General features: G+C 41.0%; 1 protein-coding gene across 5 annotated transcripts in view; it reads left to right on the plus strand.

Annotated features, from left to right (window-relative positions):
• OSBPL8 (oxysterol binding protein like 8) overlaps positions 1-19,354 on the plus strand; it is a 95,707-nt gene that overhangs the window by 15,445 nt on the left and 60,908 nt on the right. For all 5 annotated transcript variants that reach the window (XM_063322889.1, XM_063322890.1, XM_063322891.1 and 2 more), the window contains one exon: positions 16,862-16,967. In XM_063322889.1, the coding sequence (XP_063178959.1) occupies positions 16,926-16,967 (42 nt within the window). In that variant the 5' untranslated portion in view covers positions 16,862-16,925. Of the gene's footprint in view, positions 1-16,861; positions 16,968-19,354 lie in introns of those variants that run through there.

Raw genomic sequence — 19,354 nt, forward strand, 5'->3', positions numbered from 1 at the left:
AAGTATAACAGATCACTGGAAACAGAACTCTGCTATTAAAATTGAGTAGTAACTATAAAATGGTGATAATCAACTCTGATTCACTAGAGAATCAGAAATCCCTTTACCTACTTTTCTTTCTGTTGAAAAAGAAAAGTTGTGTTTCTACCTAGTGTTTTAATTGGAAAAAAACCCATAAGTTTATTTGCTCTGACACTAAATGTTGATTAATGTTGATAATTAATCAACTAGTTGATAATTAATCAGCTAATAATGTTGATTAATGTGGAGGAATAGATGCAACAAGAAAGTATAAAGAGACCCAGATTTTTCTTCTGTTGTCATGATGCAGCAGCGTCCTACACAGAATAGCATGGGAAAATCGTAATGTTATTGAAAGAGCAGAGTTTCAAACCTGGCTTAAAATCTTGTAGTATAATATGAGTTTCAAGCTCAAATGGGAAAGTGTAGAAACCAGGAACGACAGTAATTTACTCTTAAGCACACCTACAGAGTGCTTTTGGTCTGCACCTGTGACAGTATTTGTCATGTAAAATATGTCTTGTTCAGAGTCTGGATACTCTGACAGGCTCTTGTAAGCAGCTGGACATTGGTCTGCTTTAATCTTTTGTTCCCCTCGTTATTTAGAGGGTTGACTATAATCTTCTATTCCCTTCATTATTCAGGGGTATGGTAATAGAATGGCATGGTGATTGGCCCAGCTGCAACAAATCCAAGAGGTTAAAAAGAAACCTGTTCATCAGCTAGACATCCACATGCATATGAATTTCATGGCAGATGAACGTGATTTTTCCTTTGTAAGAGGAAATATGATGTCCACTGTAAAGTTATTAAAATGCTTTCATTTCAATGAGGAAGACAAATTTAATATTCAACAAGATGTTTTAAAGTTCAGAACTTTTGATCAGTTTAGAGCAACTTATGTGTCTAAACTGGAATGCTGCCACTTTTAAAGATACTCTTGAAAAGGGGCAATTGCTTGTAGTTTTGTGGTGTTTCTTATTATTTTAAAGACGATTGCATTGCAGAGGTGATCTCCAAGGACACTCTACCACTCTTAAATGTGCTTTTATTTTTTTTTTAATGAAGCTTTCAATATGTAGTCTTTTAGTTGGCTGTGAGGTCTGTCTGAAGCCTTACCTTGGAATTAAGTATTGTAGCCCAGGATTTTCCATGCTTTTCACATCTAGGAAAGAATCAGAGAAAAATGGGAATTTCTTGTCCACCTGCCTGTCTAATTGTTCGGCTAATTTAAAAATGGCAACTGTAGAAAAAGCAGGTTTGCCAATGTAAAGTTTAAGTAGCTTTCCGTGTCAATAGTTGATCCAAAAGGCAGAATGAATAAGGGTACCTTACTGGGGGAGAAGAAAGTTAAGCTCTGTGAATGTGGACTGTGCTGTGCAAGCTGAGAATGAGTTCTGGCCCATATTGATACAATTAATGTCTGTTCTTATAGAGAAGCATGAAAAGGCAAGATCAAACTTCATAGCCCACCTAGCTTATCCTTTGTTTCTGTGCCTGGTTTTTTTCCGTTAAACCTTCAATTTTGCTAGGATAAGAGAATTCCCTTTATCAACCTTAAATGTTTCAGGGTCTGCATGAAGAATTGAAGAATTCTTCAGTTCTTGTTAAAATGTGATTTATTTATGAATTATGATTTTTACTAAAATAACTAACAGATCCTTGAAAGTGTTGAAGGAGACAATTGTGCTCTGCTTTTTTTTTTTCTTTTAATTGAATGCAGTATGCCATTCTCCAGTCCCAAAGTGGATAGACTGCTTAGCATTTTAATTGGTTTTCAAGCTGAATTCAGCTTTAATGTTCAAGGCCAAAGACAGGGTTATGAAGGTTAATTATACTTATCAACATTTGGAAACAGTCGATTCTCATTGTATGTGACATGTTAGCACAGTGCCTTTCTTGTGGAGGGGAAAGTGGCTTATAACTTCATGATGTAACTGGAATGCTTGTGGGCTTATCTTGGTTAGGTGGTTTTAATGGATAAGCCTCTCAGTTGTTTTACAGTTTGGTGCTTATGAATGGCATGGAAATATTTAAGTGCCATTCATTTAAAATCTGGATTTTATGAAGTTAATAGCACTCTTGGAGTTGCGAGGTCTTAATTTCATATTCCATGTGCGTTGCAGAAAATCTGGATATGAAAAAGCTTGTTATGAATGTCATAGACTTTCTAAAAGCTATCATGGGAGTATAAAACATGCATTAAGAACTACCGGTTTATAGTATTTTTTCTCAGGTTGTGATTATGGGGAGAGGGCAGCTCATCCTTCTCTGAATTCTGTTGAGGGATGCAAAATGAAGGAACAAAATCCCTACTTAAGGAAACATTGTGCATGCCTAAGTGTTTTTGAGAATAAGGGGCTCTGCATGCAATGGTTTCATTGAAGCCAGTATTAAGAGTGCTTTTGCTTGACAATTTTGAGGAAAAAGCCCAAAACAAAACAAAAACCACCAAACAAAAAAAACTCCACCAACCACCTCAAAAAGAACAAACCTTTATTCTCCAACATGTTCATTACAAGACTTCTTGGAGAAATCAGAGTTTTTAAAAATTAAAGCCTTTAGTTTTAAGTGTAGTGTACCTGCTGAAGTTCACTGGTTTGTATCTGTGACCACTGGGTTTGGATATTCAGTCTGGGCACTCAGTGAATCATGAATTGAAAATGCAGGACCTGAGATTTCTCCAGTCACCCCTTCTGGCATAGCTCGTGGTTGGAAACATGTGGTGCCAGTTATTCTTACAGCTGCTCCTGCAGCAAATCTAAATGGGTACATTCAGTTTTCCTCCTCCTGACATCTCAGTGAGGTGTGTGAAAATGAGTGTCAGAGATGGGACGTGCCCCAGGAAGCAGACTCTAGGCTATGAGTAAGTTGGGACATACATTTCTGTTCAGTTATAGCTCTGAGACCCGGACTATTGCTGCTTAGCTCCGTTTACATTGTGAAGCATGGAAATTAGCGTTTCATTCTTTTCCTAAATGCTAGGCTTTGAAATACATGTGTAAGCTGCCTTCAAGGGAATAAAAAGTGTAATATGATACTTAGAGATGTAGTTAACTGCTGTGGCAGAGATACAGGGTATTGAATTGCTTTATGCTAATATTATCTTGGCAGTTAAGCTAGTGTTATCTTGGTATTGTGTGTGATTTTAAATATGAAAGTAAACTATAAAATGCTATTAAACTGATAACTCTTGACAGTTTTGGTGACAATATTGGAATGAAGTAATGCTGTGAAGCAAAGGATGTAATTTTTCTCTTTTAAAAAATAAATACATTCTCTCTTGGAAGTGTTATTTCGCTTATTTATTGTAAAAACACTAGCTGAATTTGCTGGAGCTCACAAGCATTGCATCCTTCCTTCCAGGTGTTTGTGTCTGACTTCAGTCTGTCCCTGGGCTCCCAACTGCAGGATGTCTCTTGCAACCTGCACCATGCCGTTCTGACTTGCCTTAACTGGTAGAGTTTTGAGGGGATGGATAGAGGACAGTAGGGAAGCAGGATTCAAAACTTCATATCACGCAGTCCTATGGGATTGCACAGCTGAGAGGACCGCATTCACCTTAAATCACATGCTCAAGCTATCTGATGGCTCTGTTAACCAATTTTATGGGAAGGAGAATTCCCAGTACTTGAGTAGATTGGATGGAAGGGCAGCAGGAGCTGCCTTGTCCATTCAGTATTCATTTGGCCCTGAATGGAATAATTCTTTGTCCCAGACACTAGATTCTTCCTCTGTTTGTTTTCTTCTCTGAAGCATTTCAAAGAACTTCCAAGGAAGTGTCAAGACTTTGTTTTCCTGGCTGTGCTGTATGAAGTGATTTTACAACCACTCCCTATTATCTCAACCATGAATTAATTTAATATCTTCTGTGTTGGTCCCTGAAGCAGAATGTTAAATGTACCTGATAATACGTGGCTCTTGCTACAGGGAATCTTGGTGTCTCCTCCCAGTACCAGGATTAAAAAGCATTCTGCTCTTCAGAAATGGGATAACTTTGGGTACAAATGTGTTTAGCTCTACTGCTTGAGGGCTGGCTTTGACCAGTGAAAGGCTTAGTTTCTATTTTCAGCTCTGGCAACAATTATTTTTATATAAATTGCCTATTTATTGTTGTAAATAGCGTGAGCAGTTGCCTAACTTGCATCAGGCAGCAATATTGAGCTGTTTTTCTGAGGGCTGTGAATTGAAGGTAAGTTGTCACTTTATGATGCTTGTATCACTTCCATAGCTGCTTGTTGTGGCAGGCTAGGTCCTTCTCATCACCCAAAGAAATGTCACGGTGGAGCATGTAATTTGTTGAATAGAAATGTGTGGGGCACCAAGAGGTTACTTGCCAAGTCTGCAATGCGACAGTATTCTGCAGTTCCTGTGGATCAGGTTATATTGTTTGAATACTCTTGGTTCATCTTGTTAAACTAACAGCTATATGAGATTCTTGCAACAGTTCCAAATCAAAGTTGGTCAGTTATTCAGTAGCTTCAGAAAGACAAGCTTGGATGTTTTATGCTTGTCCTTGTTTGCAGTAAAACAGAACCAATTTTCTTTTCAGTAATTTTACCTCTTCTAACTAACTGAACGCTGAAAATAACATCATATTTTTCAGACACTAGCAGTGATGAGGTCTGATGTTTATAGTTAATACCAGGGAATGGTATGCAGACAGGCTCCTGCTTATACTTATTGCTATAACCAAAGTCAGCTAACTTTATATGCAACTTTGGAGGGTTGGAAGCAGAAGAGTGTAGAGGGGCTGCACCTGTGGGGATCAGCAGACAGGGTGGGTGACCCAAAACTGACCAACAAGGTGTTCTGTCCCATCTGCATCATGCTCAGTATAAAAGCTGAGGGATCAAAGAGTCATACCTCTTTTTTTTTTTTTTTTTTTTTTTTTTCAGTGGTGGGCATCCGAGGAGTACTCATCTGTTTATCTGCCTTTGATCCAGATCTGTGCATTCCTGAATACAGATCTGGAATCCAGTTCCCACCCGTCACTGAGTCCGGTCTGGGACTTTCCCAGTGCCTGCCCAGTGACATGATTGTCATCCTGGGAGCTCAATTCCAGGTTTTATATATATTTCATTATTTTCTGATTAATATTATCTTCTCTTTTTATTATTACTATTTTATTAAAGCAGTTTTAGTTTTTTTTTCAATACATAAGTGTCTCATTCTCTCTCTGAAGGGAAAGTGGTTGAAGAGACTATCTGCCATTTGTTTAGTGGCCAGCCCAGCCTAAACTGTAATGCTAAAAGCACTAGTCCTTGTTAAGCCAGTACAAAGGCTGTTTGAAATATTTGTTCATGGCTTAAAAACCCACAGAACAACAACAATGAAAAAAACCCCATGAAAAACCTACCTCTCCCCCAATACCCCACAAAAAACTCACAAACCAACCAACCAAACAAAAAAAACACAACCTCCCTAAAAAAACTGACACCTAAAAAACCACAAGTTAGGTTCATCAGCTCATTTTAATTAGGCAAGCAGTAAAGTGAGAAAAACAAACCCTAAACTTGGCATAAACAATGGAAATCTAAATTAGACTTTCTAAATCTTTTTAATAAACCATGATGTGTAAGCCAGATACTATTGCTGCCTGTTTGAACCTGCTGCTACTTTAAGTTAGAATTTCTAGGGTTTTTCCTATTGCGGTAGGCTTCTCTGACCTTTTGTTCTTAAATTCTCATACAGTATCCTGTGTCTTGAAATTGTGGAAACTACCTTCAAGCACTAGTCAAAAGAAATCCAAATGAAGGCCATCTCTTATGTCATTACCTCTATTTTAATATCAGGAAGAGACACTGCTGCCAAGATAAGAAAACTAAATTCTACGTGAGAATAAACATTAGGTTCCTGTTTTAAATATCCACCATGTTTAATCCTGCAGAAAGGCCATTTCATAAAAACCTCTCAAACACAGTATAACTGTATTGCAGCTAAGCATAACGTATCCGTTGTCAAGGAATGTTCTGAGTAAGATTTGATTGCTTTTGAGGAGGACAGTCATCGTATTCCTCCAGGTGTCTAACTCCTGCAAAGATGAGGGAGAGACCGTAGGTGAAAAAGGCGGGGGGGAGGTGGGCTCTCATTAAATAGGGGATTGTGTGGTCGTCTGAACACAGACTTGGAAAAATATTCTTGTCCATCCCCCAGCAAGAGAGACTTTTTGAATGTAAATGGTATTGTAACTTAAGTAATACATGCTCTAATGCCTGAGATAATTGCTTGGTGTTCATATTAAAACCGCAAATTGTTTGTAAACTATTAGTAAGAAAAATGTTTTACAATGACTGTCTGAGCAAGTGCATATTCTGAAATTGTGACAACCTGAAATTTTGCTTCTGTTTGCTTAAATCAGCTCAGAGAGAAACAATGTAGGAAATCAACTGCAATAGCTTTTGATGTAGCAAGGAACCGTCTGTGTGACGGTGCCTATCTGTCCAAAGCAATGTTGCTGAGATAAAGAAACTTCACTGTAGTTTAACCTGACTTTTTACTTAATTTGCAGTTGGTAAAGAGCACTCATCTGGTCACATATAGTTCATCTGGCAGTTGGTAATTCATTGATCCGCAATAGTACAATCACTTGCAATCATTTATATATAATCTTAGAATAGCTCTCTGAAACATTATTCCTTATGAAGTCGACTATATTCTTGACCTGCACATGAGACTTAAGATATTTCGGTGTATGTGTTCACATTATAACCAAGATGTTTAGAGGGCTTCATCACTGAAGGTAGTATTCTGCATCGTTTGAAGTATTAAAGTAGATTTTCAGCATCCCTTTATTGAGGCTTTTTGAGCACAATGAATTAGTTCTTATATGCTTAAAGTGTTTTTTATAGGCTTGAAATAGTAAATGTGTGGGGGTTTTTTTCCTTCCTTTTTAATGCTTTGACTCTGTATTTGACAGTAATGTCTGTCAAGGGGAAAAGAGAAAAATCTTCCTTTTAGGAAACGCAAGGTTGGATTTTGTTTTGGAAAGTTCCATGCAGAGGAAATACGCATAGGTCTTGTGTCTCAGGATGTCAACTGATTCCACTTTGGCATCAGAAATGGAAGGGATTGTTCTGCCACTTACACATCTTGTCTGTGGGAACATCTCTGCTGACTTATCTCACTTTTTCATATCTGAAAAACCTTTAACAACAACAACATTGTTTTTCCTTTTGCCTTGGCTTGACTCCCTTCTCTTCCTGCATCGGTTTGCAGTTGGCGTTGGGCGAGTCTGTAGCTGTAGACATAGTCCTTGCCCAGGCTGTTATAGTTGGAACAGAGGTGGGTTAAGAGGTGCCACTTGGTTGTTTTTTACCACTGCTTTGCCAGACCTGCAAGCAGAAAGACAGGTGCAAAGTCCTATGGCCGAGCTCAGTTTAAATGACGTGTGTTTTGAGAGTGGCTGTTCAAAATTATTTGCAATAGTGGGTGTCCCTCTGATGGAAGAGGTTTAGGGAGCACCTGCACAGACAGGCATGTGGGCAGGTCAGAAAGGCAGCAGCTGCAGCTGGTGAAGGCAGAGGCAAGAACCAGGTGTGGAGGACTAGTAATCTCTTAAACCGTTTCAGCTGTGTCTAGAAGAGTGTGTGACACTACGACTTCATACATCTGTCAACATGAGAGATAAGAAACCACAGGGAGTACCAGCTGGCCTTTCATCACAGTACAGAACAACTTTTTTTTTTTTTTACTCTGAGATATTAATTTGAACATCTTGGCTTCTAATGCAAACCTCTTGATAAACATGAGTTGACTGGGTATATGGGGGGATGTGTGTGTGAGGCTATTAGTAGTGCCTTTACAGTTCTGAAAGAAAACTTCTGATCCTGTTAGAAGAAAGGCAGGATTCCCTGACTTTAAATTATTAAATTTGTCATGTTGCTTTCTTAAACCTTTTTTAGTTTGTCATCTTTGGGCAGAAAAAATGCAAGGCACAAGTAGCAAATGTGCCCTTAAGTTGCAGGGTAGAGTTCTGAAAAGAAAACAGTTTGCAATGTGTCTAACCACTCAGTCTCAGTGCATCTTTTTTTTCTTCAGAGGCTGTCATTGACCAATCTAATGTTGTATAAAGTTGTGTAAGGTTGGTTATTTTGCTGGTTGGTCCTGTAGCATCTTGAAATGTAAAAATAAAATGCTAGATCTAGCGATGAAAGGTTTGATTTAATCTTCTTTCCCTACTTCAGCACAACAAAGCAAAAAAAACATCTTCTGAATATTTTATGAAGCTTCATAGGTTTTCTCTAGTTCAAGATTAAATGCAAAAAAAAAAATTTAATGATTTATTGCCTCCCTTGTTCTTATGCTCAAAGGTTGGACTGAGCGCTTGGTAAAACAGGCTCGTGGAGGCAAAGTGGATAGTGGTCTAGGTAACTAGACACCCTTAGGTGAAGAAATAGCCATTTTTACCGTTAAGACGAACAACTAATTTGAATCATGGGTGCGGTCTTGGAAAGTAATAAATCATTAAGACTGGGACAGTTTGGGGAGCTTTGAAGTGCATTACAATGGCCAAGGACTCCAGAACACTTGGGATGTGAGTTTTTTGAGAGGATGTTGGGTTGTAATACCTGGAGGTGATACTTACCACTCTTCCATTTTTATCAGGACAAGTTTGCCTGTGGGACACCTGTTTAAGATAGTAATTATTAAAGTTTCAGTGGATATTCAGAAGTTTGCTATCCTCTTCTTGGCATTCATTGCCATCTGTCACTCTCAAAAGATAGCTGAGGTATCTGGACTATGCTTCCGCTTCCCAAGTTTTTTTTTTTTTCTAGATGAGAGATATTTTCAACTGTGCTTCAACTTGCCTGGGGTTTTTTTTGATGGCTTGTTTGTTTATAATTTTCTTTTTTCCCCTTCTGAAAACAGTAGTACAAAAACAAAGGAAACAGCTTTCTTTGCATGTGGACTGTTTATTCAGGAAATGAGAAGGCAGGTGATGAAACTTAAGGTGGAAGGAAGTGTTTCATAAGGGTGTAGTTGATGGCTGATAGCATTAAGTGATCACAGTACACTCAAGGGACATACTTGAGGCAGCTGAGTCTGGTGTGGTTATACCTGTAGCAGACTTTTAAGCATTCAAACATTGCAATTGAGAGTTAATGTAACCATGCAGTTTGTCATTTGCAACTTCCCCTATATTATTACTGGTGTTGTCAAGCTCTGCTGTTTGGCCCGACTTCACAATAGAAGTTTAGAATTGAACCTAGAGATTTACTCAGCTCTCAAATTTCTCTTCTAGAGCAGCAGAATGAAACCTCTTCCTGGTTCTTCCAAGTTCTTAACGTGTGTAAGACGCTTTAGTTTGAGCGTTGAGGAAAATTTGTGATTTCTTTGTTTACCAGATCTTTTGCTGAATCATTTGACCCTGTTGGCCCCACTCCAGTTCTATCAGTGACTCAGCTTCAGTTCCTGCTTTCTCGGAACCGGTCTTAACAAACACAGTGTCTTTGGCATGCTGTGACATTGTGTCATGTGCAAGAAACTGGCCTGATCTGTGGCTTGTTAATGAAGTGTACTTGGACTCGTGAACTGAGAGAGATGATCTCGGCCTCACACTACAGCCAGGGGTTTGTACTTCTTCAGGTGCACTGGATTCAAAGAGCCTTGAAAATAAGACATGTACCTTGATTACCTTCTGTGCCTTTGCTGCTTCCTGGCTGCATGGAGCAAAGTGAAAATGCCTTCACCCTGTCATATGATTGCTGAATGACACTTAGATTATTTGAGAGCCTTGGTTTGATCACCCTGGTTAGATTTAGGATTTAGATTTCCTTTAATCTCTTAAAACTGATCCTATCTCTGTTAGCTCTTAATTTTTATGAAACTTGTTCCTTTTTTTTTATTTGTAGCACTTGTATACGTTTCTCAAGAGTATTAACTTAAACTTCATTATGGACTTTACTGAACTGAATGCACTGCTAACCACACCTGAGAACTGCTTACCTAGGGGTCATCTGGGGATCCTGGCCAGGCAGCAAGTTGACAGACAGCAATGTGCCCTTGCCACTAAGAAGGTGAATGGTGTCCTTGGATGCATTATACAAAGTATTGTCAGCATGTCAAGGGTGATGGTCCTTCCCTTCTACTCAGCACTTGCAAGGCCAAACCTTGAGTGCTGGCTCCGGCTCTGAGCTTCCCAGTACAAGAGAAACATGGACATACTGGAAAGAGTCCAATGAAAGGCCATGAAGGATGATTAAAGGGCTGGATCATCTCTTAGATGAAGAAAGACTGAGAGAGCTAGGGCTGCTCAACCTGGAGAAGAGAAGGCTCAGGGAGATTCCATCAATGTGTATAAATACCTGAAAAGGGGGTGTAAAGAGGACAGAGCCAGGCTTTTTCCAGTGGTGTCCAGTGACAGGATAAGAGGCAATGGACACAAACCAAAACACGGGAGATTCCCTCTGAACATCAGGAAACATGTCTTTACTGTGAGGGTGACCGAGCACTGGCACAGGTTGCCCAGGGAGGTTGTGAAGTCTGTGTCCTTTGAGATATTCAAAGGCTGCCTAGATGCCATCCCACAAAAGGGGTTTGGGCAAGATGATCTCCAGAGGTCCCTTCCTACTTCAACCATTCTGCGATTCCCTGTGGAATAGCATTTCTGTGGTACTGTTGTATCTCTGCTTTTCAGCAAGGGCCTAGGTGAATTTTTACCCTTCTTGATGCCAATGTAAGCAACTAGGTTTCCTTTCTCCTGCTGTGCCTCCTCCATGCTTGTTGCCACATTGATCTTTGAAGTCAATTGTTATGCCTGTGTCATCTTAAAGAAATTTACAACATATTCTTATCTGGTACCCATCTTGGTCATTTTAAGTGCATGAACTTATTTTAGCCCTCAAGGAAAGAAGGCAGGCATCCAGCAGAGCTTAGCAGGTCAGTTTTGGAGGTCAATGCCCTGGAGAACGCTTCCCCTTTGGAAAGGCCAGATCAGTGTGCAGTAGCCATTTGACTGTGCAGACAGTTAGTGGGTCACAGGTGAGGCTGTACCTTGCCTATGGGGTATGATGCTGGAGTGTAAGAGGGTGCTCTGATACTATAAAAGATCACAAAACAGTATCAGAGTGCAAATGCCATAGCTAATGACCATAGGTGATAGTACTTGGGGAGAAAGCTAAAACCTGCCTATATCATACAGTATGCAGGTGTTTGAGTAGCTTGGTCCATCCATTAAACAGAAAACCTATTAGATTCAGGGGTCATCTGTTCCACTTTCACTTTGTGGCTGCACATTGGCTGAAATTTGAGAACTCTTGGGGGGCAGTGAGGATACAAGAGGTAGCATAGCAAGCATCTCAGTGATGAGATCAGGCCAAGACTCTTGAAGAAATTCTCCAAATTTAGTGAAGTGTTTGTACAGAAGTTGATCTTCTGTGGGAGAAAGGGAAGAAGAGTCCTATCATGAATTGAATTACAGTTTTAATGTTAGAAACATACCTCCAATAGGGTATTACTGCCATGGAGTCAGGTTTAAACTCACTAATATGCCTGGAACAAGTTACATATTTGTTGAGGAGCCTTTCTTATGCTGGAGGAAAAAGGCATTTCTTTCCTAATAATCAGTTAAAACAACATATCCGTGCAATAAACACTGATATAACTGGTTAACATATGGAATATGTAAGTCGATACAGAACACTGCCAATTCCACTTGTCTTTGAAGGTGCGAATAAAGGTGTGCCTTCATAGAGACTTCTGACACAGCCAAGGCCTCTGGCTTCTGCTGCTTTTGCTCTGTGGCCTGTGCAACTATACCTCAGAGAATGTAACATTATGGAATCATTTAGGTTGGAAAAGACCTTTAAGATCATCGAGTCTAACTGTTAACCTGACACTGCCAAAACCACCACTAAGCTGCGTCCTTAAACACCACATCTGCACATCTTTTAATGACCTCCAGGGATGGTGACTCAGCTGTGTCCCTGGGTAGCCTGTTCAATGCTTGATAACCCTTTCAGTGAAGTGCATTTTTCCTAATATCCCCTGCCGCAACTTGAGGCCGTTTCCTCTTGTCCTATCACTTCTTACCTGGGAGAAGAGACCGACCCCTACCTCGCTACAACCTCCTTTCAGGTAGTTGTAGAGAGCCATAAGGTCGCCCCTCAGCCTCCTTTTCTCCAGGCTAAACAACCCCAGCTCCCTCAGCTGCTCCTCATAAGACTTGTGCTCTAGACCCTTCACCAGCTTTGTTGCTCTTCCTGGGACATGCTCCATCATCTCAATGTCCCTCCTGTTGTGAGGGCCCAAAACTGGACACAGAACTCATGGTGGGGCTTCACCAGGGCTGAGTACAAGGGGACAATCGCTTCCCTCGTCCTACTCACCACGCTGTTCCTGATACAGGCCAGGATGCTGTTGTCCTTTTTGGCCACCTGGGCACACTGCTGGCTCACATTCAGCTGGCTGTCTACCGACACCCCGAGATCCTTTTCTGTCAGGCAGCTTTCCAGCCACTCTTACCCAAGCCTGTAGTGTTGTGTAGGGTGGTTGTGACCCAAGTGCAGGACCCAAGGCATACTCTTACAGCTTTTGGGATATCTTTTTTTTTTAAAGGGTGGGAGTTAGGAAGAAGTAGGAAGTTGCGCAAGACTTCTGAGCGTGCATATGTATGTATGTAGTTAAAATCCTGTTCACACAGAGTGGGAGCTGGGATTCTTTAGCCTGGAGTAAAGGAGGCTGAGAGGAGACCTTATTGCTCTCTACAGCTACCTGAAAGGGAGGTTGTAGTGAGCTGGGGGTCGGTCTCTTCTCTCAAGTAACAGGTGATAGGACAAGAGGAAGTGGCTTCAAGTTGAGCCGGGGGGGTTTAGATTGGATATTAAGAAAAGATTTTTACACTGAAAGGGTTATTAAGCATTGGAACAGGCTGCCCAGGGAAGTGGTTGAGGCACCATCCCTGGAGGTATTTAAAAGACAGGTAGACATAGTGCTTAGAGATACAGTTGAGTGATGTTTTTTATCAGAGGTAGGTTGGCGGTTGGACTAGGTGCTCTGAAAGGTACCTTCCAACCTAGGCAATTCTGTGATTCTTTCATTGATGCGTTTTGTCCTTTGCTTCTATCAGAGACACAAGCAGAATTTTCCTATTCTTAAGGTGCAGCTAACTGAAAACCAGACTGTTACAAAAAATACCAATAGCTGAAGCAATCCATTAAAATAAATTAAGCTGAAATACAGAGGTTAACACGACAGGTTGTCGATCGTGTGATGAGGTGTACATTTCCCTTCTGCTTTAAATCTGTGCTGCTGAGCTTGTCACCCTAGATCCTCTTCACAGTGGAGAGAAATAGCTTATTTTATGGTATGATTTTTCCCATTGGTACAGCTGCTTTAAAATGAGCAATACCTTTCTAAGTGCCTGTTTGTATCCATTGTCTAGAAAGTAAACATAGGTGATTGGCTGGGATGCCATCATATAATTCTTTTCAAATAATTTCAGTTTGCATGTGCCCTTCTGAACATTTAAGCTATTAAGCATTGTGATTATGAAGTAGGAACATCTGTTAATTAAAGCCAAATCAACCAACCAGGCAGACAACCAAATTGCAAACACTTGTGACTATGGAGAGAGCAGCAAAGGCATGTCATAAATGTCCCCCAAAAGCTAAAAAGATGATGATTTAAATTTGGGGTTGTGTCTTCAAATCTAATCTAGCTGAACTAGAAAAGGGCACACTTACTCGTGGAAGCACCCCTCTTAATAACCTGGCTGCATTTACAATTACATATATAAATTCCTCTTTCTACATTGATTGGAAAGTTGCTTCAAAGCCTTGGAGCTCGAATGGTTGGAAGCTTTCTGTAATTTTTCAAAATAAATCTGTTCTCCAAGCTCATACGTACTTGACTTTTTGGCAACATCCTTTTGCTGAGAGATCCCTTTTCCCTCCTTGGTGTTTATTTTGGCATGTTTCAGAAGCAATATTGTTCACTTTCAACCTTTGTTTTGCCAAGAAAAATAAGCCAAGCTGGCTGCCTACTCATAAGCTAAACAATGTGGGGAAGGTAGTCCTTAACCATTTCTGCACCTGTTTTACTCTGCATGTCTGTTCAAACATAAGCAGGCAGAATTTTCTCCCTTCCTCTTCCAGATAATTTCTCTGCAGGCTTCGGGACCGTGCTGGATTATGAGTTTCCTCAGGATCGTGGACAACCACAAATGCTAAGTATTAGACGTTAGGGTACCTGTCAGATGACACTACTCTCGAGACTGAGGTGGGGAAGGATGTAGTGGCTGTGGCCACATGAACAAATGGAGGAGCAGGATACACCAGGAGTGTTGACAATACACATTAAGAGTTAAAAAGAATGTCTGCTAAAAATAGAGATGGGTTTAAAACCGGTTTAGGGTGAATGTTCCTGTGTCAGGAAAGATCTGTTTATTTGGATAACTGAGTGCGGTTGCAAGTTTGTGTAACTAAAAAAGCCCACTGACTGCTTTAAATATCAGTGTATACGTCAGTTTGCAATGCCATTCATTTTTCATCTTGTTTAATAGAGTTTAGTGTTTCCATAAACTGAATATGCATGCAGCCTGGTGTTGCTGAATTTCCTGCTAATAATAGAACCTAAAATGGATGCGTGGGGGAGAGATGACAAGGAGCAGTCTCCAAGAAACATTACCCAATTCTGCATCCCCGTGCTGGTGTGTGGAAGGTGCGCGTCGCAATGCCTGCCGCCCCGGGAAACAGAGCTGCTGGGGTGAATTCCTCTTTCTGTGGTAATGCCATCTTTCATCTTATTGAGACAAATTAATCACTTGTACTCATCTCCCTTCAGATGTCTACTGTTTCTAATTTACATTAAAACGTCTAGGCTTACGCTTGCCAGTTACCTGCTATCTCAGTAACTACTCAGGTACTTGAGTAAGATCCTCGTCAGCTCTTTGGACTGAGTCATAGGGAACTATAAGCTTTGCAGTTTCTTTAGCGAACAGTCTTTATGTTAAACTTCTTATTAATGTTTTCATTTGTATTTTTGTGGCATATGTTATGGTAACTTGCTATAAATGTGTTAATTCTGTATGTTCTTCCTCAGGGATTTTTAATTCTAATTTGCTTTACAAAATATGAGAACAAAAAATATAATAAAAAATTGAAAGCAGTTGTACAAATGGTCTTTCTTTACAATGAGATTTGTTTTCTTGAGTGCGTATTTCCTGAGGCAGGCTTTGAATAGCAAAATCTTGTTGTGTGCCCTCCTGGTCCTCTCCTTTCCCTTCTCCTGCACCCAGGATGCTCCTCAGGCTCCCTGGAGGGGCTGTGATGCCTCCTACCACGTCACCCCCTGCAATCAGCCTCTGTGCTCAGTTAATCTGTTTCTGCCAAAGCTTGAGCTGAAGCCATAGTTTTGTGTATATCCTAAGCACAGTATGATAAAACTGTAGCTTAAAGGCATGTAGTGATAGGACCGAGGGCTAATGGCTTCAAAATGGAAGAGGGTAGATTTAGATTAGATAATAAGAAGAAAGTTTTCGCTATGAGGGTGGTGAGACACTGGAACAGGTTGCCCAGGGAAGTTGTGGATGCCCCATCCCTGGAAGTGTTCAAGGCCAGGCTGGATGGGGCTTTGAGCAGCCTGGTCTACTGGGAGGTGTCCTTTCCCATGGCGGGGCGGGGGTGGAACTAGATGATCTTTAAGGTCTCTTCCAACTCTAACCATTCTATGAAAACAAAGTCACCATCTCCGTGCTACCCCTACTCTTGCACAAGTGTTGGTTTAGCAATCTGATTTGTGACTTAGCTGCTTCCTGCCCCTTCACCGCACCCAAGAAAAAAAGAAAGAAAAAAAAGTAATCCTTGGGCTAATTCTCTGATCAAACACTTGCTCTGACGGGAGGGAAGGGCAGTGTGAGTGTGGCTTCCTGGAGGGTGGGACTGGGCGGTTTTCTCCCTGTGGGATGCTGTCTTTTCTGTTTGGAACAGGCCAGCTTACAGCCGTCTCATCCACTTGTATCTTTTGCTCATGGGAGCCTTGGATAGAGAAGTAGAGCAATGGGCTGTTGATGGGCATCTCTTGTGGGCATCCTATTTTGATCTGCTTCCCTCCTGAAACACACTAAATGAATGAACGGTTGAGACGTGTTTTTTTTTCACCGAGTTCTGCTTGATTCCAGACTGTTTTCTTGTCTCACTGGTGACTTCAAATGTGGTGTGAATACTAAGGTTTATCGAACCTTTCATTCTGTAGCAAAAAAAAAAAAAAAAAGTAAATAGGACATGTCTAGAGAACAAGGCAATGCTTTCTGGTGGTGTGTGGTGACAGCCAGCTGAGTGGCCACTCTGCCACAGAGGGTGCTGGTTTGCAAAAATTATTTAATTTCTGTGTTTCGGTTCCACAAAGTAATACATGGTTGTTTCTGGAGTTATGCTGGGAAGCCCTAAACTCTGGCTCCTCCAGAATAGCTTTTATCTACCCAAACAGCTTATCTGCTGTGCGTGCCTGCGTGGCAGGAGTGGTGTGCTTCTGGGGACTCTGAAACAAGGGGAAATACAGGGCAAAACCTGTGGGTTTCCTTGTTCTTTTTTTTTTTTCTTTCTTTTTCGCTTGTGTTCTTCCAGCATAATTTTTCCTTATTTGATGCAAGCGTGGTTAAAAGTAAACGCTTGCCTCTGTGAGTAGCTTTTGGTTTAGCCATTTTATTTGAAACTATCCTCTCCCTCTTTTCCTAAAAAGTTGACTTTTATGGGTAACGTGCATGTCTTGCAAGGAACTGTAACATACAAAGTTACAATAGGAAGCTATTTAACCTCTTAAAACATAGAGGAGAGAGTATAGCTTTTTACGGATTTCAGCCATTGAAGGTGAATTGTTATATTTTTCTTTCCCCCTCCAGGATGTCGAGTGGCAGGATGGAGGAACTCTAACTGACAGGGAGCCAGACAACACACCCTTTCAGCATGGAGGTCGTTCTGGTTGACGGGGAACTTGATAAAAATTCAGTGAGTAACTTAAATGTGGCAGATGAATGTGAAGGTGCCTTTGCACGGAGAGGGTTAAACGGCTTGAATCTGTTATAGTTTGCTTTGAATTGATACTTTTCTGGTGAATGCATTTGGAATATCATGTAGCATCACCCATCATTTGCTAGATTCTCACGGGAAGAGGGTGGGATGTCAAGAAACATTTGGTTCTTGGATTTGATCCTTGGTGTCTCTGAGTCTCAAAAGAAAAAGGTATCCCTGTCAGTCTTATTAATTGGCACTTTACTCGTTAGTGACTGTGGACAAAAGGAAAAAATGATGTATTTCTTGGTGGAACAGGGAGTAGAAAAGGCAGGAGGAGTGATAATCATATATTGTCAGATTAATTTCAGGTGCAAGAGTTGATAATCTGTGCTGATTATAAAATTTCTGAAGTAGTGAAAATACCAGCTCTTTCTTTTGTGCTTAACAATTTAAAAACAGGAAAGGCTGGTGGGTACTGTGATATTTAATCATCGTAATGTTGAAATTATTTCAGAATTTAATTTTTTCACTTAATTTTTGTGTTATGTGGAAGCACTCTAATAGCTGAACCAGGAAATGTTTTTTAGTTTCCAAAGCTGCTTTGATACAAAACACTGCCTTCCAAAGGCAAAATAGGTTAGCTTTTCTATAACTGAGGTGAAGCTCAAGTTTAACACCTCATTATATTTGTGAAGGTTCAACTACTACATAGAGCTATTAAGTCAATCCAAGTGCTTTATTACTGTTCTTATCTGAATTGATGAATTTGGAGACAAACTATTTTGCAGTGCATTAAGAAAATCCTTGGGATTTTTCTGTAATAAACAAGTTCATTGATTTTTTTGCAGGGCCAATACATCTATATCCCAGGCATAACATGCTAGGAGTATCATCTGTCAACTGTGCAATAGGACATTAAAAAAAAAAAAAAAACCTGTCAGTTGAGTTGCTGTGCTCCTTGTTTCCTAAAATGACAAAAAAAAAAGTACTGGTTTACAAAAAACTTCTTAAGTAACTTGAAATGTGTTAGTTTTCTTTTTGTGACAGGCCTTCACAATAGCATGATTTTAAGAAGGTATCTTGAAATAAGGCTTTATATGATTTACCAAGTCTGCTTCAGAAGAATGTAAGGTGTCTACAGAAGAATGTAGGTTATTACAGAGATCTCGTTAGGTTATACAGAGAGAAAATTAGGAAGGCGAAAGCCCAGCTGGAGCTCAACTTGGCCACTAACATTAAGGACAACAAAAAAAGCTTTTCTAAATACATCAACAAAAAGAAAGCCAGGGAGAATCTCCATCCCTTACTGGATGCTGGGGGGAAGGTTGCAACCAGGGACAAGGAGAAGGCTGAGATACTTAATGCCTTCTTTGCCTCCATCTTCAATAGTCAGACCAGCTATCCCCAGGGTGCTCAGCCTCCTGAGCTGGAAGATAAGGATGGAGAGCAGAACAGCCCACCCAAAATCCAGGAGGAAGTAGTCAATGATCTGCTTCTGCACCTAGATGTACATAAGTCTATGGGGATGGATGGGATTCACCCAAGAGTACTCAGGGAGCTGGCGGGAGAGCTCACCAAGCCTCTCTCCAACATTTATCAACAATCCTGGTCAACAGGGGAGGTACCAGATGACTGGAGGGTGGCTAATGTGATGCCCATCTACAAGAAGGGTTGGAAGGAGGATCCGGGGAACTAGAGGCCTGTCAGCCTGACCTCGGTACCAGGAAAGATCATGGAGAGGATCATCTTGAGTGAGCTCTCACAGCAAGTGCAGGGCAGCCAAGGGATCAGGGCCAGGCAGCATGGGTTTAGGAAGGGGAGGTCCTGCTTAACCAACCTGATCTCTTTCTGTGACCATGTGACCCGCCTTCTGGATGCGGGGAAGGCTGTGGACATTGTCTATCTGGACTTTGGTAAGGCCTTTGACACCGTCCCCCACAGCATTCTCCTGCAGAAGCTGGCGAATCATGGCATAGACAAGTGTACTCTTCGCTGGGTTAAAAACTGGCTGGATGGCTGTGCCCAGAGAGTTGTGATTAATGGGGTGACATCCTCTTGGCGGCCGGTCACCAGTGGTGTCCCTCAGGGCTCAGTTTTGGGGCCGGTTTTGTTTAATATCTTTATCAATGATGTGGATGAGGGGGTTGAGTGCACCCTCAGTAAGTTTGCAGACGACACCAAACTAGGTGGGAGTTGATCTGCTTGAGGGTAGGAGGGCTCTACAGAGGGACCTGGACAGGCTGGATCGATGGGCCAAGGCCAACTGTATGAGGTTTAATAAGGCCAAGTGTGGGGTCCTGCATTTTGGTCACAACAACCCCAAGCAATGCTACAGGCTTGGGGCTGAGTGGCTGGAAAGCTGCCTAGCAGAGAAGGACCTG

Source organism: Chroicocephalus ridibundus, chromosome 1 (genome assembly GCF_963924245.1).
Source record: "Chroicocephalus ridibundus chromosome 1, bChrRid1.1, whole genome shotgun sequence".
Lineage (NCBI taxonomy): Eukaryota > Metazoa > Chordata > Aves > Charadriiformes > Laridae > Chroicocephalus > Chroicocephalus ridibundus.